Below are 23,242 nucleotides of genomic sequence, written 5' to 3'. Positions count from 1 at the left end.
TTAAAGCCCTCATGTTCATTACTGACTAATTAAATCTGGTTCTAAATGCAACCCCAACTTCAGGAACCAGTCCTACAACTCTACAATAACAAACTCTTCAAGTTTTCTGGCAGGTGAGGGGTTATGGAAAGAGAGTATAAAGGTTAAGAAAACAGACTGAGGTCAGTAGGCCCAGAAAGCCTGCTCAGGTGCAAACGTAGTCTCAGACAATGGAAAGAAATACAAACTGTTTAATTTTTTCATTTGCAAGATATGTGAAGTCTGCAAGTTTTCTTCACTGTTGTTTCCTATACAATTTAATCAGACAATTCTCGAGTGGAATAGCCTTATTTTCCTGTGTTCACAGTGGGAGGGTGATGAATATGACAGCTGAGAAAGTGGCTGATTTTCTACTGTCACATAAAACGGCAGAAGTAAAAATCCACCTGAACAGTGTGAACAGGCTTTGGCTGTCCTCGACCACTGAGTTTCATGCACCCTAGATCCTGTCTCAGCCTTAGTATTATCATGGTAGTCAACATATGCCGTACCTTTGCAGTATTTCAGACTTAAGAGAATTCAGGAGGGTGACTTGTTCCTTTGCAATAAGAAATGCAAACTAAATGAGCCTGGGAACTATTGGGTCAACTTTTGGGGAAGGATGTCTATGGTCTTAGCACCCCATGCAGGGTTCTATAATATTGCTTTCTAATTTCTCCCACTTAGTCCAGCCTCTGGCTTCCAGATCAAGGCTCTGCGTACTTAAAACAAGCAAATTACATTAAGTAGGTGGGGCAAACGCATGTGTTAGCTCAAGGAATCAGTTCACAATGTTTTATAGATATTCCATTCCAAAGAAATGAAATTCACACACAACGCTAACAAGGCCTTTCAGTCTCTGAAGGAGAGAAGTGTGGTATAAAATATGACAATCACCAGCAGTCAGAAACCTCCCTTCCTTCCCTTTTAAAGTAACAAATGTGCTGAATACGTGCACTTGCATGTGGATTGGTAGAAGTTTCTGCTATGGCCATTCTGAAACACTTTGAGGCCTTTTTGTTTGTTTGTTTTTTTTGTTTTACGTTAAAGGCAAGTTCTATTTCCAGACTTTCAAATATATTAAGGTTAATCTTGCGAGTAACTGGGTTTTCCTTTTCACACATCAGTTTTTAGTGTCGATGCACAAGACCTTGAAGATGGTTGATCGGAGAACTTATGCACATTGAGAGAATGACCAAAAGGACCCAAGAGAGCTGGATACAGTAGACATTACTTTGAGGGTCTCACGTATGTTTCCAGAACAAACCAAAAAAAGGAAAGCCACTGAGAGTTGTTATTCCAAACGGCACTGAAATTCAACTCAGTTTAGGTAAGAGTTACTTATCCCTGAAAATAAAGGCATCAGATTCTAAGCAGCTGTAGGAATTCAATGCTTCCTTGTGCCTCTTCCAGGAGGTGGCCACAGAGCCAGAGTCCCAGATCAAACGCAGGTGTTCTCTGCAAACGATTCCCTCGGTTGTCATTGATCAAGGCTGGGCACAGCCGTTACTGTGGCGGCTGCTGCTCGGGTGGCGCCTCCTGCTGTGGTGCTGCTGGTCGTGGCCCAGGGGGCCTGGGGCCGGGCATGTCTTGGTGCTGCCTCTGCCTGTAAGCTATGACTGTTCCCAGCAGCAACGCGATGATAGTCATGAGGTAAAGGTCCCACTCAGGTCCCAAAAGCTGGTCCATATCAACTTGGGTAAATACATCTCGAATCTTAATGGGAATAGAAAAATCGTTATGCTCACTAACATGTCAGAGAAGAAATCAGGAAAAGTATGTCACCAATTAGAGATAAATACAGAACTTATTAAAATAATTGGTTTTAGGGACATTTTACAACGTTTTTATTAAAAAAAAGTTTTAAAAGCCTTGAACTGAAACTCAAAAAATAATGTGTCTCAGGAACAGCTATTATTTCACAACAGTTGAGTATGTGAAGTGCCTGGCAGGGTTTCCTTCCATCAGCAACCTAACGTACTCATTCCCAACCATTTCCCCCAGGGAATGTCTGAGATGAGCACTGGGGATGAGGGTGGGTCAGGGAAAACTGTCAGTTTCAGTGCACCTGGAGCCCATTTGCAGTCAGGGCACAGTGGCTAAGAAGCTCTGCTCTAGTGACACAGGGCTATGGTATCCCTTCTCTCAGGTAACTGAAGATGGCAGAGTGCAAATGTTTCATAGAGGAATGAATAATGCTTTCTGGTTAGGATTTAACTAAATATTTAACACCTGAATTTGAACTTAAAAGTCATAGTTTTAGTCTATGATATATATGGAATATACATATATATATATTTTTTTTTAGAGAGAGAAAGAGGAAGGGAGAGGGATAGAGAGATAGGAACATTGATGAGAGAAAGAAACAGCATCAATCAGCTGCCTCCTGCATGCCCCCTACTGGGGATAAAGCCCACAACCCGGGCATGTGCTCTGACTGGAATTGAACCATGGCCTCCTTGTTCCTGGGTCAATGCTCGACTGCTGAACCACACAGGCTGTGCTAGTCTATGATATTTTAATTGTCCTAGTGTCACTTAAGTGATTCCTCTTATTTTCTGACTGCCATTTATTCACAAAGAAAGTAGACAAGTATAATCCCTTGTGTTTAAATAACATTACATTTAAAAGGTCCCCATCTAAATATATAAAAGGCTAATATGCAAAGTGTCCCCTCGGGAGTTTGACCGCTTGCTATGATGTGTGCTGACCACCAGGGGACGGCGCAGAACAAAGGAAGGCCCTGGCTGGCAGCTGGGGAAGGGAGGCCCTGGCCGGCAGCTAAAAGGCCCTGATAGACCTGATCGCTGGTCAGGTCTAGTGATCCTACCCATGCACAAATTTCATGCACCGGGCCTCTAGTAATATATATTTGCAGGTACAGGCACTATATATTTTTGGAAAGATTACAAGAAACTATTAACTATGTTTCCTGGGGAGGGAATGGAGATGGGAGATTTTGTGTTTATCTTACTATTCAACTTCCTTGCCATGAATACTTACTATTTTAAAAAAATGTATTTTTATTGATTTCAGAGAAGAAGGGAGAGGGAGAGAGAGATAGAAACATCAATGGTGACAGAGAATCACTGTTTGGCTGACTCCTGCATGCCCCCTCCTGAGGATCGCGCCTGCAACCCGGGCATGTACCCTGGCCAGAAATCGAACCATGACCTCCTGGTTCATAGGTTGACACTCAATCACTAAGCCACACCACCAGAGTATTACTTTACCAAGCAATTATAAATTTGCCATTACAAATGTGTAAGACATCGGTAGGACAGAGCTCAACATCTCAGTCCTCTGGAGCCCTATACACAGGAGCCCTCAGTAGCACAGGCTAGGGCTGCATGAGGGGGAAGTCAAACTTCTCTTTACAGCTGCTGGAGCAGCATGGACTACATTTATATCTTTGTAACACAGGAGGGTTCTATTCTGGAATCCACTGCTGAGATGAGGTATCCACCTGTTCTGAAAGATGTTAACCAAAGATTTCAACACCATCCTTTCCTGGAATGAATTAAAGTTAAATAGCCCTTGTTTCTGCACATATTTGAAGACTTTCAGAGTTCAATGCTGTACTAGTTAATCCATTTTGAGGAACTCTAGGTATTGGAAACAAAATGCAAAACTGGAGAACCTAAGAGCAACACGTAAGTGTTGTTAACTAAAGTCAGTAGCTTGGAAGAGAATGGCTAACCCATCTCCTCTCTAGGTTCTGCCTTTAGCTTATTTAAATAGTTCAAGGCACTGTTAGAGAACAAATTCTGGTGGTGGTTTTAACATGTTTCACTATCACAAGAATCTGAAGTGCAATAGCCTGGGCAGGTTCTCAGGTTCTACTTCTTCTTCCTCCTTTTCTAAATTCTCTTTTTCTTAGGAGGTCTGAGTCACTTCTAGGCAGGCAGTCATCTGATTTAATGTTTAGTTAACTACTGTTTCAAATTGCCATGGGTCAGTCTCAGTTTTCCCCAAACCAGAAAACATCTGCATCAATGCACAATGCGTTAGTTAGCACTGGGAACCACTTGTGATGCTACCTGAAAACTATTAACAGCTTTGTGGCCACATTCAACCCTCCCCTGATGAGGAAAGCGGGTACTTCACCTGGGGGAAGAAGGGAAGAGACCAGACACTCCCAGGTTACTCCTCCCTTCTCCCCCAACATTTAAAATACAAGCCTCTGGACTGAGGTTACATCATTTGTGTTTAACTGAAAGGCGTGGACCACTTACATTTGCTTCCCGTATGTACTGCAAGAAATAGACGATGCCCAATTTGCAGAGTGCTAGGAAGACTGGTACTTGTGCATCTGGGCTGGCTTCGGCTGCCATGTCATAAAAACGCTTTGCAAGGTGAATATCCTATAAGATAGGTGATAAACCCAAATTCATTTCTTGCTAAATTAAGAATCATTGTTTTTTAGTTTATACATTAGGAAAATTTATTTTATCTTTCAAGTTTCATTTTAAAATTTCCCTTACCTAAAGAAAACCAAGTTGTAATTGGATAAAAGTTCTTTAATTACCTAACAGCTTAATTTGGAAAATTTTAATTGAAAATTTTAAGACTTCATTCACGCTCCCCTCCCAACCTGACATCCACTTGCTGTGTAGACTTTCAGAGTTAAATGCTGCACCGTCTTACAGCTACACATAACACTGTTAATCTGGACACTTCCAAGGGTGACCTGTGAGTTGCAAGTTAATTTTTTCCTACTTAAAACTTCAGCCAGCTCCAGGTTTCAGTTTGGAGCAGTGAACTTCAAACTGGAGTAGACAGTCAAGATTTCCCAAGGGACACCATTAAGGCACATCCTGTGTCTCCCTGTTTTAGACATATTTCTGTGAAGGGCAAAGCAAGTCACTGGTAATTTTGGCACAGGTTGGAGTATTCAGATATATGTAGAATGGGATGGTGGGAGCTGTGAAATTTTCATTTACCAAACTTACTTCTTCTATACCCTGACTACTGTCAAAGAATATCATCCTCCTAGGAAAAAATTCCACGAGACATGGGAAAGAAAGGCTAAGCATTAAAGATGACTTTCCCCCATATATTTAAATATAAACAACTGCTTTCAGCTATTCCCTATATGTACCTGGGGTGGGTCATTAGTTGAAAAGAAAGGCACCTTCAGCTAACTGTAATAGTATGGTCAGTGTCTTTGATTTTTTAAGAATATATATAACTAACATTTTTTTGAACTGCCATATTTTTCAAGTTCATGAATAAAACTATGTGATAATACAGGCTATATGTGTTTGAGTAAATAGGGTAATTAAATTGAAGCTATCAAATATATCCTGCATTACTTATTTCATTTATAACCAATCCTGGTCTTATTTAATACTTAATATTTTTCTAGTTATACTAAATGCTGATTAGTTTTTAGTAGCAGGAATGTCTCTTTCATTTAAAAAATAAGAACAAGGAAAAGGTCATTATGATGTCTTATAAAAACGAACGGATTTACTGTTATTTTTACACATAATTAATTATTCTTAAAAGTTGAATCCTAGAGTTCCCTCTCATCACTCTGATGCCTTTTATCACATTCTTTTTTGTAAGAATTTACATAAGCTATACATCATATTACATTACAAATTAAATGATGAGATGAGAAAAGCACACTGATTAGGTTCTTGTTTTATAATCTATTATAAAAGTAGTATCGCAGTTATACGACTTTAGTCACCTTGATTCCTAGGTGTATTCTATAAAGGTCACAACTCACATGTGATTTTTATATTAGTCATCAAACATAACAATTACATACATTTCAATGGGAATACTAGACTAAAATATGAATTCAGGGAGAAAAGAAAAAGATGCAATATGTAATTAAAGAATTTAATACACATTTTTAAAAAATTAATAATGGGCATGTCAAATTATTTACAGTAATTTAAACATTTTATTAAAAATGTTCTTATTTAAAATAGCTAGAACTTAGACCCTTTGAAACTTATGATGAAAATTTATTTTAATTAATTTATTTATTTATTTCAGAGAGGAAGGGAAAGGGAGAAACATCAATGATGAGAAAGAATCATCAACCAGATGCCTCCTGCACACCCCCCACTGGGGATTGAGCCAGCAACATGGCATGTGCCCTGACAGGAACCGAACCCTGACTTCCTGGTTCACAGGTGTAGACCACTGAGCAATACTGGCTGGGCTATGATGAAAAATTTTATTTTATTTTATTTTTTTAAAATATATTTTATTGATTTTTTACAGAGAGGAAGGGAGAGGGATAGTTAGAAACATCGATGAGAGAGACATGTCGATCAGCTGCCTTCTGCATACTCCCTACTGGGGATGTGCCCGCAACCAAGGTACATGCCCTTGACCGGAATCAAACCTGGGACCTTTCAGTCCGCAGGCCGACGCTGAGCCAAACCAGTTAGGGCTATGATGAAAAATTTTAAATCTCAACTTAAAAATGCACAAGACAATATAATTTTTCAAAATTTTTAAGGGTACATGGACAAAACTAAAGGTCTAAAGACGGTTAGACTTCACTAGGTAAGTTTAAGAATCAGAAATAAGGGAAGGGGGTGGAGGACTGGGTGCAAAAGGTGAAGGAACTGAGAAATACAGATTGGTAGTTACAAAATAGTCATGGGATGTAAAGTACAACATAGGAAATATAGTCAATAATATTTTAATAACTATGTATACTGCCAGATGGGTACTGGAAATATCAGGGGGAACACTTTGTAAAGTATGTGATTGTATAATCACTGTGGTACAATGGAAACTAATATAAAATAATATTGACAAAACATTTTTTAATTGAAAAAAGAATCAGGAATAAGTTTATCAATAGCAACCATCTTAATTCATTTCAAAAAAATTTAGAAGCAATAGAATTTGTTTGATTATGGGTGGACAGTTTCTCAAACGAGGAGTTATCAGTAGAAGCTGCACTGCCTTTCTGTTTTCATGAATCTGTTTTTGCCTTAATATTCTAAATATAAGAGTGTGGATATCAATATGTGTGTATGCTGGAAGATGAGAGATGCAGGGGCAATCTTGTGAAATATTACAAAACTGCCTCACAACTTAGTATCTAAAACCTGAGCACATTCCAAAGAAAGCCTATTTTCTATAAAAATGCAGACCTTTCCCCAAGTCACAGTTTATATTATTCAAACATTAACTTGAAGCACCGCTCACCTGTTTAATGCCTAGTCCTTTCTCATGCATATATCCCAGATTAAACATAGCCTGTGCGCTGTGTTGCTGCTCAGATGCTAGACGATAATGAATAAATGCAGTCTCGTAATCCACATCGGTGCCAAATCCATAGAAATGGTAGTCTCCAAGCTTAATTCTAGCCACAGTATAGCCTTAAACAAAAGTTAAATGCAAAACTGCCAATAAATAAAGTATTTAAAACAGACCACACTGTTATTTCTCTTCCTATTAACTTGATTACATAAAACAGAATTTTAATTTATAGTACACAAATTTTACAACCAACCCTTTAGCTAAGCTATAAATTCAGTAAAAATTTAAATAGAATTACTCTTCTGAAGAAGGTTTTGTAATAGTCAAGGAGAGGTAGAACAAGATAGGTGGCAACACCCCCCCATGTCTCCAATAATATTATTATTATTATTATTTTTTAATATATTCTTATTGATTTCAGAGAGGAAGGGAGAGAAGGAGAGAGGGGGAGAGGGAGAGGGAAAGGGAGAGGGAGAGGGAGGGAAAGAGAGAGAGAGAGAGAGAGAGAGAGAGAGAGAGAGAGAGAGAAACTTCAATGATGAGAGAGAATCAATCACTGATGGGCTTGCCTCCTGCATGCCCCCTAGTGGGGACCAAGCCCAAAACCTGGGCATGTGCCCTTGACTGGAATCGAACTTGGGACCCTTCAGTCCACAGGCCGATGCTCTATCCACTGAGTCAAACCAGCTAGGCTCCAATAATATTCTTTAAATGATCATGCTCTATTCTATGATGTCATTTACATTTTAAAATCGTTTAACTGGACCCTTGTTTATGCTTGAAGAAGGGATGGTAGGCACACAACATGGAGAGTAGTTTGTGAGAGAAAAAAAAACAGTCAAATGGAAAAGTGGAGAAAGGTTAAAATCTTTTGGGGTTTGGACTAATATTCTATTCAATTTTCATTTACACAATATACAGGTTTCAAACTAAAAACCAGAGAGAAAACCATCGCATGACTTAAACGTCTAGTACAAATGCCTTGCAATTCAGTTTAGAAGCCCTGAGACTAGAATTTCCATTTTAAGAATAAATACCAATCATGATGCTAACAAGTTAAGCAATAGTATCTCTGCTTAATTTTAAGGCGATGAATGACAGGACTTAATTTTTATGGGAGATTTAAACCCCCCCCCCCCCCCTCCCAAAAACAAAATAAAGAGAGGTTCCTGGGTGAAACTCTTATCCTTTAAGATGAACCAACCACTCACCTTGCGAGGCAGCCCTGTTCCAGTGGAGCAAAGCTCTGGGGTAGGTTTCATTCTCACCTACAATGGTGGCTTCTCCTACAGGGAAAGAGGTAACACAAAGCAGGTATTTAGGGAAAGACACTAGACTTTTAGGCTTCATTTTCAAGCTAGAACGAGTATGTGGAGCATAACTGAAATAAGAACTGGAATATAACAAATAATAAATGGAAAATATATTGTATTAAAATTAAATAAGTACTAGAATAAAATACTGAGTTCCAAGGAATCACTGCATTTAGGACATTACATCCTGAAACACGTTTTATCCACAGAACCAATAATGAGACTGAGTACTGAGCCACTCTGGGGACCTACATAAGCTGGAAAAACAGTATTTTATATCGGCTATTTTGTGAAAATGTATTTGCTGAAAGCAGCAGCCAATTTTATGATGAATGTCAAATCTATTTCTACTGTCAATTCTATAAAACTAAGTTGGATGTGAGAGATCTGAAGTAAAATAACTTAAATAAGAGGGACAAGTTCTGTTTATAGCAACAAAGAACGCTCTTTGTGGCTTTTCCTTTTAGACAGGTAACCTGATGTGAGTCCCTGCATTCTGAACCCGAGGTAGCACTCAGATGAACCTTACTCTGGTCAAGGATGAAGGCAGCATTGCTCTGTGCCACTTCATAGCCCTGTTCAGCCAGCAGGAGGTACTGGATCACGGCGGCGTTGTAATCGCCGTCTTTATAGCTGTTATAGGCAGTCATAAGCCTCTCAGACCAGCGGCCCCGTTCACACACATTCTTAAACAACTGTGAGAACAGGAAAGAAAAAAAAAACCAACAGAAGAATAAGAAAGATAAGCTAGAAAATCATTTTTCACATTAGCCATGTGAGTGTTATGTATGCTCTTTCAATGTTGGGTAATTTTACTGAATATATATAAAGTCTGGGATATATATTTGAAGCTTTCACTTAAACTTTAGAATAGTTTATTCAAATAATAGCAAACAATTATATACCACTGACACTGGTCAGACACTGTTCTAGTGATTTATGTATAATACGTAACTTAACTCACTTAACCCTCCCATGGAGTCCACTCTATAAGGTGGGTCCTATTAACAGCTACATTTTACAAGTAAGGAAACTGGATCAGAGAGAGCTTTAGAAACTTTGTAAACATGTATTGATGTCACTCTAAAGTGCCAATTAGGAGATATTAGCACACCCCTTGGTAACATTCACTTAGCATCCTAGCATATGCTTTTTTGACGCTATGTGTCAGATACTGTCTTAGGTGACAGAGACAGCAGAACAGTATCTGCCCTCACTAACGCTGATTCTAACAGGGAGGGTGAATGAAATAAGTGACGGCCCCACAGAGACCCTCCGTCTTCCCTCAGTATACCAGGAGGCTGAATCTGTTTCAACTCTAGAAGAAATCACACAAGAAAACAACAATTAAAACAGTAGACTTTCCGCCCAGCTGGCGTGGCTCAGTGGTTGAGCGTCAACCTATAAACCAGGAGGACACTGTTCGATTCCTAGTCAGGGCACATGCCAGGGTTGTGGGCTCAATCCCGTGTGGGGCGTGCAGGAGGCAGCCAATCAATGATTCTCCCTCATCACTGATGTTTCTTTCTCTCTCTCCCACTTCCTTCCTCTCCCTTCCTCTCTAAAATAAATAAAAATATGTTAAACAAACAAACAAACAAACAAATAAACAAAAACAGTAGACTTCCGACTGGGAAAATTAATTTCCCGTACAGAAGTTGGTAGAAGAGCCCTCACCTCCACTGCATTGTGGCAGGATCGCATCACACCTGTGCCGCTGGCGTGCATCTGTGCTAGGTTATAGAAAGCCAAGATATGGCCTCCCTGAGAAGCTAAGTTAAAATACTTCAAGGCCTGTTTATAATCCCTCTTGACTCCAATGCCATCTGTAAGGAAAATCACAGGAAAGGTCAGGAACAGTCTCAGATAAGATTCAGCTGAAACATCAGAGAAGTAGAGGATAAAACAAAATAAAATTCAGAATTCTTACTCGGGAAAAATGTGAATTCTATTAACACAGATCTGTACATTAATATATATCAACATAATTCACAATAAAAAGCAAGATGCACAGATCACTGAATTGGGAGAACATGAATCAGCCAGTATTCAGCACTGTCATTTCCATATCATAGTGACATCTAGTGGAAAAAGGTGATTTACATCTTGGTGTGTTCATCATTAATCCCACCATTACTTACTATAGTACATGGAGCCAAGCTGTAGTTGCCCATCCACCCAGCCTTGCTCAGCAGCTTTCTGGAAATACTTCAGTGCCAGATCATAATTCTGCAAAAAAAGATCATCTCATCACACAAGCACATGATGAGAAACCTCAAAAGGCTGACATATTCGAAAGTCAGAAAATTTATTAAAAAAAATTAATAAAGCACACAAAATAGTCTTGAAGAGCCATTAAAAGAAATACCTTCTAATTTTTATAGCAGATAATAATAGACTTGAAGTCACAGGGGGATTATATTTAAGATGTTGAAGAAAAGCAAATCGAGCTTTTGTGAGACAATTTGCATGTTGGCTCTCGGAAAGCATAAACACCACCAGTGGAACACAAGGACAGGATTTAAGAAACAGTTGTATCTTTTCTGTTAACCAACCAATCCTTTTTAAAACCTCAATTTTTCCAATATTAAATAAGGGTAATCATTCTCTCCTTATTCGTTCTTTCCCTGTGTTCATAATGAACACTATGCGATCATTAAACTTCAAATATCATGTATCCATAGAGATAAACTGAAACAAAGATCGCTACGGAACTTCAGTTTCCTAAAATGACTAGAAGGAATAAAAACGAGATCACACTACTGTTTCTTATGCTAAGGAATGCCTACAGATTAGGATCCCAAACCTAGCTCTTAGTTTCAGGCCCAAATAAAAAGAACATATTGCTTAGCGATATCCCACAGAAAAAGGGGATGGCAAGGAGACTCCAGGGCATCCCACCTCAGGAAGTAGCACAGAAGAATGAGAACAATGGCTCAGGAAAACCAAGAGCCCTTGCAGTCACAGAACTCCAGGGAAGAAAGTGCTAATGATATACAACCAAAAAATGTGGAGTTGACATTCAGGAGGTTTCTGGGTGACTTGTATTGAGCAGTTTCATGAGGCAGAACCTGACTGCTCTGAGCTAATGAGTGAGCGGTAGCAGCTCATATAGTTCATTTTTTAGAAAAACTTGGCTGTGCAGCGGAGGGCTGCAGAGAAAAGAGGTAGTGACTAGAAGGGCAAAGGGTAGAACAGAAAGCTTTTCTCCTCTAAATGGGAGAGACCTGAGCATTTTCTTAGGCTTGAGTGAAGAAGTACAAGTCTAGGCGAGATGGAAGAGTAGACAGGGCAGAGAGCATTGGTGGGAGGATGAGAAACAGCTTCAGGAGAAGGTGCCAGAGTCAGAGCCATTCTAACAAGGCAGCTGGTACAGCGAGTACAAAGTGAAGGATGGTAAGGACAACCGGAAACAGTGTAGGTTTGGTTATAATGAAGTGGCCTGCCTAGGCTGGCTGGGAGCTAGTTAAGGAATACTTCCCTACCTCACCAACTGACTCCTTGTTAAAATCAGAATGTTAGATGGGAAACTTACAACTTGAACTCCTCTCCCGTAGAGGTAAGCCATTCCAAGCCCACTCTGTCCAACTGGATTGCCCTGCAAACCAGAGACAACAGTGTGAAAGAATTAATTACAAAGTAGGCAAGACTAAATGCCTGCAAAATAAACAATTTACAAGCATGTTCAAAACCTGTCTTAGCACTTTTCAATTCAAAATAAAATTTTCTCCTTCCCATCAAGCTAAACATAATATTGACTTTTAGGTATTTGGGGTTTTTTAAATTTTCTGAAAAAGAGTAAATAGTAAATTCATTTAGAATTAAATTTCCATGACTTACCTTATGACCATCTGTTCCATAAATTTATGATATAAAACATAACTAACATATTTCATCTTTTAAAGACTACACACAGGTCACTTTTTTGGGTAGTTTTTTAATTAGTAACCTTCCTCCTCAAACAAGAAGGAAGACTCCATGGGGTAGTCAACAACCATGTAATAACAGCAATACTGGGATTAGGCAGCAAAGAAATCCTTATGTTTATTGAAGTGTCCAAAACCAAAGATAACCATTGTTTTGAGACTGTAGTTGGCAAAGAGATATGTGTATGGTACACACTGGAGGCATATAGGGTCTTAAGTATTCATAGGCTGCTTTCTTTGCACCAGAGAATGCCTAAATTATGTACTGTTATTATCAAAATTATCCAATTGTGTAAGTTTTAAACCTCAAGATGCAACACAAATAAGAATTATGTAACTTTCAATTCTATTACTAAAATCACATTTCCTTGATCAGGACATTTCTCAGTAAAATTTTGAGAGAGGCTTAATATACAATAATCTGGTCCCTAAAAAAATTGCTTTTTATTGAGAACTTTTTTCCTCATTCAATTCATTTACATGAATCATATTTACATAAATGCTTTCACTAATTTATGGCATGACGGTCATGATTCATCTTTTAATATAATAAACTTATTTATTAAAATAATAGTAACGTGATACACATTTGAATGCACTGAGTCACAAGGTCTTACCATGTCAGCAGCTTTCTTAAAGTAGTGAAGGGCTGTCTCATTACTCTGAGGCACAATATCACTTCCCTCTGAGTACATCTGGAAAACAGACCCCAATTTTATTATGAGGCATAATTCTCTCTCCAATTACATTGTTCTCCTATCTCATCTCATTCTGGTTTTTGTTAGATCTCATGAAATCTTTTAACAAAATTAAAATTCCCCAAAGGATATTTTAGAATTAAAAGCAAAACCTGAAAAGTAGACATTTTATACTATTATACATTCTGTCATATCAAATTTATGATTGACCTTATGACCATCTGTTCCATGAACTTAATATCCTATATAATAAAAGCCTAATATGCAAATCAACTGAACAGGTGGAATGACTGGTGGAACAACCGGTGGCTATGACACGTACTGACCACCAAGGGGCAGACGCTCAATGCAGGAGCAGCCCCCAGCCCGCAGGCCCCAGGCCAGCCACAGCGGGTGCCAACACGGGTCCCCTGATCGCCCTGCCGGTTGCCCCGCAGATCGGCCCTGATCTAGGGACCCTACCCATGCACAAATTTTGTGTACCTGGCCTCTAGTAAATATATAAATACATAAATTTTGTGTACCTGGCCTCTAGTAAATATATAAATACATAAATATATAAATCAACTTATAGGTCAATCTCAGGAGAAGAAATCTTTAACCCCCAGAGGAATCTATTTTCTCACTCTATCCCAGTGCAGTTAACTGGGTTGACACATTGCTTGGGACCTGTGATTAAACGAGGAAAGGAAGGCTATCAGCAATGTCTTTTCCGTTCTCCTCTACCACTACTTCCCCCAGGCTAAGATTGAAGGTAGTGAAAGTTCAGGAAAAGAAACAACTAAATGGTTATTCTAAAAGGTTTCAAGCACCAAATGATTAAAGTCTCAGGGATAATGATAAAGGACAAAGAGAAAGAACAGAATGACCAATACTGTTTTTATCCATATACACATTAATGACAAAGACATCATTTTTGAGATAGGGTTAGTTTGTAATTAGAGCAAAGATTGAAAGGGCTCAAATGAAAAGTTCTTAAATGCTTAACAAGATTCGTGAGGAACACCACTATTGTCTAAAATCTAAATGTAAAATTCTTAGGCCCCAATTAACTGTGATCCTGTGGCAAATACTGACTAGATTTTTCTATTTGGAAAAACCTTTGAGATATATTCTATCTGAGCTTCCTAACATTAGGATTTGGTTATAGATGAAAATACTGATTAGTTTACACTAGAATAGCTTTCAAAATAATGAAAAAGGAAGTTAATAGATTGTGCTATGACATATGGAATCTACTCATTAAGTCTCTAGACTTAAATGTCCTCTTGAGAAAATGACCGCACTGAAAGGTGGGTAATGGCTGTCTCATTTAAGATGATGAAAAGGCCTGCAGACAAATTCCAACAAAATCTAAGTGCCTCTATTCAGCATGGAAGTTAACAGGTAATTATGACAGACTAGCAAAAACCCGCACAGCATCGATTCCTCATTATTATGTACTAGAGGCCCTATCACAAAATTCGTGCAAGAGTAGGTCCTCGCAGCCCCGGCTGCCTCAGCCCTCACAGCTTTGGTGGCTGCCTTGGCCCTTGCAGCCCCAGCTTCACCTGGAAAATTGTCTGGACGGTCGTTCTGCTGTTGGGTCATTCTGTCAATTTGCATATTACACTTTTATTATTATAGATATTATTATAGATGATATATGAAAAGTAGGAGCTTGGATAGTGGTGGTTAATTTCAGTGGAGAATTAACATACTGAAGAGCAAATGCTGTTACGTTTAAGTCACCTAGGACATTGCCTCAGATTGGAAATACCTTTAGGACAAGACACAATAACTTTGCCCTGGAAATGTTATTTCGTTTGTTTTGGGTAGATTGTAGATCTTGAATACAGAATGTACTCACTCTGCAAACACCTCTTGCTATTACACAATACATTAATGGGACGTACAGTACCTTTCCCAAGAAGGCCATTGCATGTGAGTTGCCAGCATTCGCTGCTAAATTGAAGTAGTCAAACGCTCTCTGTGAGGAAAGAATTTATTAAAAATAGTTTTTAATAGAATCTGCCCTTGGTTTTTAACCAAAATAGTTATTTCAGGAACAGTTAAAAAATCTTGTTGCATGGCAGAATCTCAATTTAAGTAAATGGCAACATGACACCTATTGGTTGCTCCAAGGTACCCCTCCCCACCACCACCATATCCAATTTATCAATAAGTCCTGTTACCACCAAATCCATCCTGAATCCATCTATCTTCTACCCTCCATTACCAAAATTCTAGTCAAAGCTACATCATCTCTCACTTGACTTCTAAAATACTCCCCTGACCTCCCTGCTTTTTATTCTGGGGTTATCCAAAGTGACTGTTCTTAAATCTCTTCATGCTGGTCCTTACAGTCCCCTGCAGTTCTGTAGAAAATATACTGTCATGATCAGGCACTACTTATCTCAGTACTGCTCCCTCTTGCTCTCTGCACTCTGGGCATACCAGCCTTGTCCTTCCTGCCTTAGGACCTATGTACATACTGTTCTTTCTGGCCTGGAATACTTTTACCTCCAGGCTCAACTTAAATGTCACCCATCTCTCTTCAGAGACAACTGCCACCTCCCACTCAGTAATCTGTTATTGGGTGCTTTAATTCTCCTTAGTAACAATAATCACAATTTATTACCTATTTTTGCTGTGATCATTTAAAAAGTAGCAAATGCAAAAAATAAATAAAAAATAAAAAGTATTGAATTCTTTTACTAAACTTGAAGCTCTGTAAGGACTTAAGGACTGAAGCATTGTATCTGAATTGTCTAGCAGTGAATGGCACATAGTAGGCACGCAAATATTTGTTGAATTAACATGTACTGGGAAATCCTTTTCTTCCCTCTTCATAGCCTGTAAAATAATTTATTTGTGCAGTTGCTTCACAGGTAAGTGGCATACACACCAAAAATATTTCAAAATTTGTTGTGCAAAAAGTATGCAACAAACTTATCCAGAATTCTGTCCTCTCACTTAATGTTTTTATTAAGATTTTATCTGATGCTGCACTGGCCTAGTGACATACATTTTAATGACCCAAAGACAACAAGAGCTGTCAAAATGCCATCTGAATTTTTAAAAGTAGATATTAGGCATATGCGTTGTGTTGATACATCTAATTTTTAAAGTTGATGGGACATGGGTACATGAAGTAACCTTCACTAGAATACTTAACTGGCATGGGAGAAAAACAAAGCGTTTTGAATCTGACAAGCATTCACAGAGGAGTTATTATGTGCTAGGCAGTGTGAGGTGCTGGGAAAAGACTGGAAAATAAGGCAGATGCGGCCCATGCTTTTGGACCTTATGTTCTAGCAGAGGAAACAACTTAATTAACTAACTTACATAATTAACTAATTTACAACGGACAAGGGCCATAAGGAATACAGATTTTCAGAAATCCTAACTGAGGTACATGACTTATTCCTGGAGTGGGGCTGAGGTCCGAGGAGACATTAGGAGAAAAAATATTGCAGTTGAGCTCTGGAGGATGACAAGGAATTAGCTATATGAAGAAAGGGGTGGGGAAATATTTACTCTAGCCAGATAGGCCAGCATTCCAGAAGCCCTGAGACAGAGAGGTTCATGATATTTTCAAAGACTTGAGAAAAGATCCCCGTGCCTATGACTGAGAAAGCAAGGGGCTGGTGAGGTAAACGGAGATGGGAATGGGGCCTAAGGCGCCATGTAAAGGTTTTGGTCTTTAAGCTCCGAGAAACTGTGGACCACTCAAGAGTTTTAAGCAAGGGAGCCATATGATCAGATGTCTGGTTCACAAAGACAGGCTACTGCTCAGGAAATTTAAGCAGTAGGTAATTCACACAAGTGACAGGTGTCCCGATGGAAGAAAAGGGAAGAGATGGTGACACTTAGGACATAAAGCAGACAAAATTTGATGACTGGATATAGATCTGACTATTACCATTGTGTACTCCTAATTTCTCATAAACTCAACAATGAATTTTCCTTAGTTCTATAAAATATTTTCTAATGGGAGTTTTAAGATATACTTCAATCACATACCTATAGAAAAAAATACATTGTTTACATATTTTTGGCATTATTAAGAACTAGATTTTAGAATTGATAAAACATTCCCCAACCCTATGAGGTATAATTACATTTTTATTCTTCAGCTTCCTCAGGGGTTAGTTAAATATCAAAGGTTCATTTGTGATGGCTGTCTTAATAACGTCACTGACTTAGCCAGAAATACACCTGGAGAATTATTTCTTGCTACAACAGGAAGTGCAAAGCCCCAGGAACAGAAAAGTTACCTGATGGTTCTGTTCTACTCCACGCCCTCCGTGCAGGTGCAGTTGTCCCAGACCGACCTGAAAATGATAAAAATGGGGCAAAAGTCAAGGGTAGCATCTGGAGTGTGATTATCATTAAACCAACAAGAAAACACTTGGTCATAAAAAGGTTTCTATTTATTACAAAAATTGAAAGATTTAGCCTTACCTCCTGAAGATATTACGTTACTTTAATCTACATTTTTAAACACTAAAAATATCTGCTTTTAATCCAAAACTGAATTTGCCACCAATGAATCTACTCTAAAGGAAATATTCAAGAATATTAATTAATCTGAGAAAATTATGATCTAAGATGAGCAAAGGAAACATGAACAGTTCTGAAGAGCAACTGAAATCCCACATGCCCCGGAGCCTTTTTGTTTATAGAGAAAGTGGCAGTTTTTGTCCTTGGCGACTCCATGAAGAGCCTTCATCATCACTGTAATGCTGCTCCACTCAAGCAGCAGTTTTCAACTGGGGTGCACAGTAGTCACCCTGCCAGCTCTTAGGAACCATGAATGCCTAGTCCATATCCCAGAGGAGTCCAAATGGAATGTCTTGAGAGTATATAGCTAATAACAACGTAGCTAGTAACTGCTAAGAGCAATAAAAATGTTACTTACAAATATAAGTGCTTGCCCCAGAGACTGTAATACACAATGCATTAAGACAGTACATGAGATGTTGAAACACATACCTGTGCTTGTACATCACCCTTTTCAGCTAGGAACTGGTAATACTGAATCAAATCTTCTTCTAGCATTCCACTGTTCATTCCTGGATTTTCCACCTCATCTGGCAGCCGTATTCTCTGCACTACTGAGCCTCCTGTCAGCGAGATATCACTAGCAACTGAAACAGGGGGACAAAGTAAGGACATGGATGAAAGTCAGCAGGTGTCCCACAGAGAGAAGTACAATTCGAGTTGCCAAATTGTTGACAGATGTTATGTTACAGGAAACTGTTCCATAGTAATTTATAGATATAAAACAGCAATCTAAAGTAAATTTAGTTTTTTCCACAAAATACTGAAGAAGTGGAGTTGATAGCAAAATTTAAAAGAAGGTAAGTACTTCTTAATCACCTAGGGTAGGGGCGGGGAATGTCCAGCCTGCAGGCCTTGTAAGGCCTGCAAAATCATTTGATCTGGCCCTGCCAAGGCATTCGGGGTGAGTTAACTAAAGTTTGACCAAAGATAGCAGGCTAATTTTTAAGTTCATAATTTTGTATGGCCTGTGAATGATGTTATAAATATCCAAATGGCCGCTGGCAGAAAAAAGGTTCCCCATCCCTGAACTAGGGTAAGGACGATTCCACTTGAAAAGAGCCATTCATGACATTTCAAGTAGTGCAATAAAAATAGATGTATTTAAAATTAATTGTTTTATTGGTTTTTGTTTTGTAAGGTGAAAGGCAAAAACATAGATACCATGGTTGGCCACAAGACGGTAATGTGTCAGCGCGGATTCACAACTCTGGAGGACCCCGATGCCAGCCCAGTAGCGGTAGCCCTGCAACACAGCCTCAGTGAGAAGACGGCGGTTTCAGGTGCTTCAGTGCATCCGTTGGAACAAATACAGCTAACCATACTCAGCATGCAATTCTGCTGTCTTCTGGTCCAAGGACACTATCACCCCATTTTTCCTGAGCTTTAGGTCATGAGGCAATTTATTTAGCCACTTCAACAAGCAGACTATAAATGACTTAAGAACTAGAAAATAAATTTCCTAGAGCAATCAAAATTGACGCAATGAACTTTATGCAGTGTGCGCATTTTACCTATAGGAGAAAAATTAAGGTCTTGCTTGGAACAGATTTTATTCTTATTTTATACACAATTTTAAAAAAGGGTTACTCTTCCAAATTAGCAAAGAAGAAGCAACAAATGAGCAAAATAGGGAAGTCAAGGGACTATTAGAAGCAGCCCAGCAATAAATGACTTCAGAATAAGGTCATTGCTCTTCTAATAATAAAGAGCAAGGAACAGAAAGTAAAGCTCTCTGGAGTCATTTAGCACAGACTCAAAATAACTTCACAAGCTTTAACAATCCTTAGGGCATTACTGTATAATAGCATGTATAACATTAAATGTTCTTAATCTGTAGCTGCTGTTGAAGACGACTGGTAAGTAATTAGAACAAACCCTATTTTTCACTTAAACCCCCTCAGCAGTTTACCCTTGTAAACAAGACAGAGTCCATGTAAACAGGACAAAGTCCATGCTCCTTGGCATGACATACAGCTGCTTATGGGATTCCTGTTCACCTGCCCTGTTGTGAACTACTGGTAGGTTTTCTACTCTCTGGCCACACTGAAGTGCTTGTGTTTTCTTGCAAACACCACATTCCCTCTTGTTGCTGTCCCTCTACCAGTGGTTCTCAACTTTCCTAGTGCCGCGACCCTTTAATACAGTTCCTCATGTTGTGGTGACCCCCAACCATAAAATTATTTTCGTTGCTACTTCATAACTGTGATTTTGCTACTGTTATGAATCGTAATGTAAATACCTGATATGCTATATGTTTTCCGATGGTCGCGACCCACAGGTTGAGAACCACTGCCTGGATACCTCTGCTTTTTACGTTCACTCACCACAATTTACCCTTCAAGAACAGGGCTGCTTCTTTCCTCAGAAGTACCTCCTTAAATCCCTCTCCTTCCAATGCCACTTTCTAGGTGATTCCTTGACATTCTCGTGCTGTACTATAATGGTCTCCTTACCTGTGTCTCCCTTTCTTGATTAAAAGCTTGTTGGATTGTATCTTACTCATCTTTGGTATCCCAACGACATGCACTCAATGAATATTTTTGGGAATGTCTGAGTAAAATTAGTTAGGACCCAGCTGGCCAGAGAAACAGATTTTCCTTCTTTTTTAAGTATCATAGCTCATCAATGACTAAGCTGTAAACTCTTTTCCATATTTTTTCCTGTTTTTTTCTGCTTTCAGTCTCATTTCTGCTTACTCTATCCTTTATGTTCTTGTAAGAATGTATATATTCATTTGAAACATAGTAATATGAGTTGGAGGTCATGTGACTTAGCCAAAGTCAGTTTATGAAGTACAAGGCAGATTAAATACACCACAGTAAAGAATTTAGTGGAAAAATTCTCTATTTCACCACTAAGTCATTTAAATGATCAATGGTATCAAATGGCACATAAAAGATACTCTGTAATGAACTTTAAAGGACCACTTTATAGGTTTAAAGAACTTTGTAGGTTCTTTACATAGTAAGTCCTTCATCAATTTCAATATAACATTTATGACAACTAATCTAAAAAAATGACTCTGACAAACAATTCCAACTTAAAAAAAGAGCCATTTATCAGATATTTATTTTAAGGACAATCAGCCAAACTAGTCATTTTCATAAAAAATTGTGAACTCTAACAGTTTCATCCACATGTAGATTGTTATTGTATTCATTAATAAGAATATTCAATTGAGTATTTGGTCTTAGTGAATAAAAGTAAATTTGAATCATGAAAGTCAGAAAAGTCGTGATCATTTGTTAACCAAAAATTCTTCTGCTACTCAATGTTAGTATTCTTCCACTTAAGTCTTACTTACCAAAATCATGTGGGCTATTAGGTTGCCCCCAAGAGCTCCAAAAGTATAATAAACAAGGGCCTGTGAATGAACAAAAGATACTTAATTGAACATAGGCACATGTATTTACTCAATTGAAAGTGCCATATAAATTAAAGTTTTAATAATAGTACCTTAGCCTGACTTGAATTAACACCAAGTCCAGAGGCGTAGAGAAAGCCAAGAGCCTGAAATAAAATGATAAAAGTAAGAATTCTGCCTTTGGTGGAAGTTTATCCAAGACAGACATAGTTTTATGTACTATGAAAAGATGAACGAATCTTTAAATGGGAAACAATTTAAATTGTTGCAAGTATGTACAACCTGGAATTAAAGAGCCTCAGAAATGCATTCAAGGTTTTACAAATTACACAATGAAATACAACTTTAAACAAGTCAAAATATTTAGCTTGAAGATTAAAGATAATTTAATAACTTATTAACTAGAAAAACAAGGTTGAACACAAATATGGCTTTTACTTGATCTTGATGAACAACTATTATAAGGACAGAACAACTCCTACATCATTACATCAACGCAAAGGTGCACACACATTGGAAATGGATAAGAGACTGCCAAGATCCACTATCCCAGGAACACAAAGAGGCAGCCAGAGGTCAAGGTGAAGTGGTCAAGGAAGGTCACTTTACAATGCTAGAGCACACCATTTTCTAAAAAAATTCAACCAATCAAAGAATGCACTAGTGAAGTCCTATCCTTTGCCTTGACAACAACAAAGTATAAGCTAATGTTGAAATAGTCTGAAAACAGGCTTCTAACTGTGACTAAGCAAATCTAAAACCTTCAGTAAACCTGAATTATTGAAGGCATTTTATTTATTTTTATTTTTTTAATATATATTTTATTTATTTTTTTACAGAGAGGAAGGGAGAGGGAGAGAGAGTTAGAAACATCGAGGAGAGAGAAACATCAATCAGCTGCCTCCTGCACACCTCCTACTGGGGATGTGGCTGCAACCAAGGTACATGCCCTTGACCAGAATGGAACCTGGGACCCTTCAGTCCGCAGGCTGATGCTCTATCCACTGAGCCAAACTGGTCAGGGCTACTGAAGGCATTTTAAATAAATGTGGTGGCACCCTAAATCCTAGTTGTCAACCTTACCATAGGTAATCAAACAGGTATTTTGTATCAAATGGTGTGATGCAATATGGAATGCAGAACATCCCCATAATGCAGTCCAGCCAGAAATATTTTACTTGAGTTCATCAGTCTTTAGCTGTGATAGCCAGTTTATAGGAAATATAGATGATGAAAAAACAAACTAAAGGACACCATGCAGAAGTCAATGGGTAAACTGAGTTGGGACATTCTGCAGAAAAATGGGCCCTAACACAGAAAAAAAAGAAAGGGGATGATAATGTTAGAAATAACAACCAAATATAAGGTATAGTCCGGGGTTAGGTTTGGACAAAACTGATATAAAGGAAATGTTCTGTTCAATACCATCTGAATATGCTAAGGGTATTATATGTTGTAGAAATTTACTGGAAAGGAAAGGTGAAGATTAACGATTGAGAAGAGCATGTTATGGAACAGTAGACAATGACATCTTATTTTAATCAAGAATTTGTATGTATCTATATACAAAGAAAAAGGTCGAGAAGGCTGTGCATGCATTAACATACTACCAATGCTCATGTCTAGTTGCACATATGCATTATTGACTTCCTTAGCCTTTTTAGTTCGTATTTCTAGTTTCTTATAATGGACGTGTACTGCTTCTGTAACGTATATGCTTAAAAACATCAAGATTAATAGAGATGAAGCAGCTGAAGTTTGGAAAGAAATGCACTGGTGAGTAATTTAGGTAAAAGCCAATTACTTCATGTTTCATTCACTACAGATCAAATCTGGAAAACTACAGGCATAATTGTGGCAAGATGCCTTAAGTGCCCATAAATGTTCTCAGACAAAGGAAAAAGACTGATATTCAAAGATATTTTATTCAAAATTGATTTCAAAGAGGAAGGGAGAGGGAGAGAGAGAGAAACATCAATGATGAGAGACAATCATTGACCAGCTGCCTCCTGCACACCCCACAGTGGGGATAGAGCCTGCAACCCAGGCATGTGCCCTGACCGGGAATCGAAACCTGATCTCCTGGTTCATAGGTCGATGCTCAACCACTGAACCACACTGGCTGGGCAAGATATT

At 38.4% G+C, this 23,242-nt stretch overlaps 1 protein-coding gene across 1 annotated transcript in view; it reads right to left on the bottom strand.

The window, feature by feature from the left end:
• Window positions 1-212: 212 nt before the first annotated feature.
• Window positions 213-23,242, bottom strand: part of SEL1L (SEL1L adaptor subunit of SYVN1 ubiquitin ligase) — a 49,817-nt gene continuing 26,787 nt past the window's right edge. Inside the window, exons 7-21 of the mRNA XM_081104678.1 lie at window positions 21,199-21,252; window positions 21,047-21,106; window positions 18,904-18,985; window positions 18,172-18,326; window positions 17,454-17,510; window positions 15,095-15,163; window positions 13,114-13,191; window positions 12,106-12,168; window positions 10,712-10,799; window positions 10,248-10,396; window positions 9,100-9,265; window positions 8,469-8,543; window positions 7,204-7,376; window positions 4,254-4,382; window positions 213-1,734 (exon numbers count right to left, since the gene is read on the bottom strand). Of these exons, the coding sequence (XP_080960804.1) occupies window positions 1,525-1,734; window positions 4,254-4,382; window positions 7,204-7,376; window positions 8,469-8,543; window positions 9,100-9,265; window positions 10,248-10,396; window positions 10,712-10,799; window positions 12,106-12,168; window positions 13,114-13,191; window positions 15,095-15,163; window positions 17,454-17,510; window positions 18,172-18,326; window positions 18,904-18,985; window positions 21,047-21,106; window positions 21,199-21,252 (1,608 nt within the window). The 3' untranslated portion in view covers window positions 213-1,524. The remainder of the gene's footprint in view (window positions 1,735-4,253; window positions 4,383-7,203; window positions 7,377-8,468; window positions 8,544-9,099; window positions 9,266-10,247; window positions 10,397-10,711; window positions 10,800-12,105; window positions 12,169-13,113; window positions 13,192-15,094; window positions 15,164-17,453; window positions 17,511-18,171; window positions 18,327-18,903; window positions 18,986-21,046; window positions 21,107-21,198; window positions 21,253-23,242) is intronic.

The sequence above is a fragment of the Myotis nattereri genome, assembly GCF_964212035.1.
Source record: "Myotis nattereri genome assembly, chromosome: 1".
In the NCBI taxonomy this organism is placed as follows: Eukaryota; Metazoa; Chordata; class Mammalia; order Chiroptera; family Vespertilionidae; genus Myotis; species Myotis nattereri.
The sequence above is the reverse complement of the archived record's forward strand: the minus strand, read 5'-3'. Positions and strand labels throughout refer to the sequence as shown.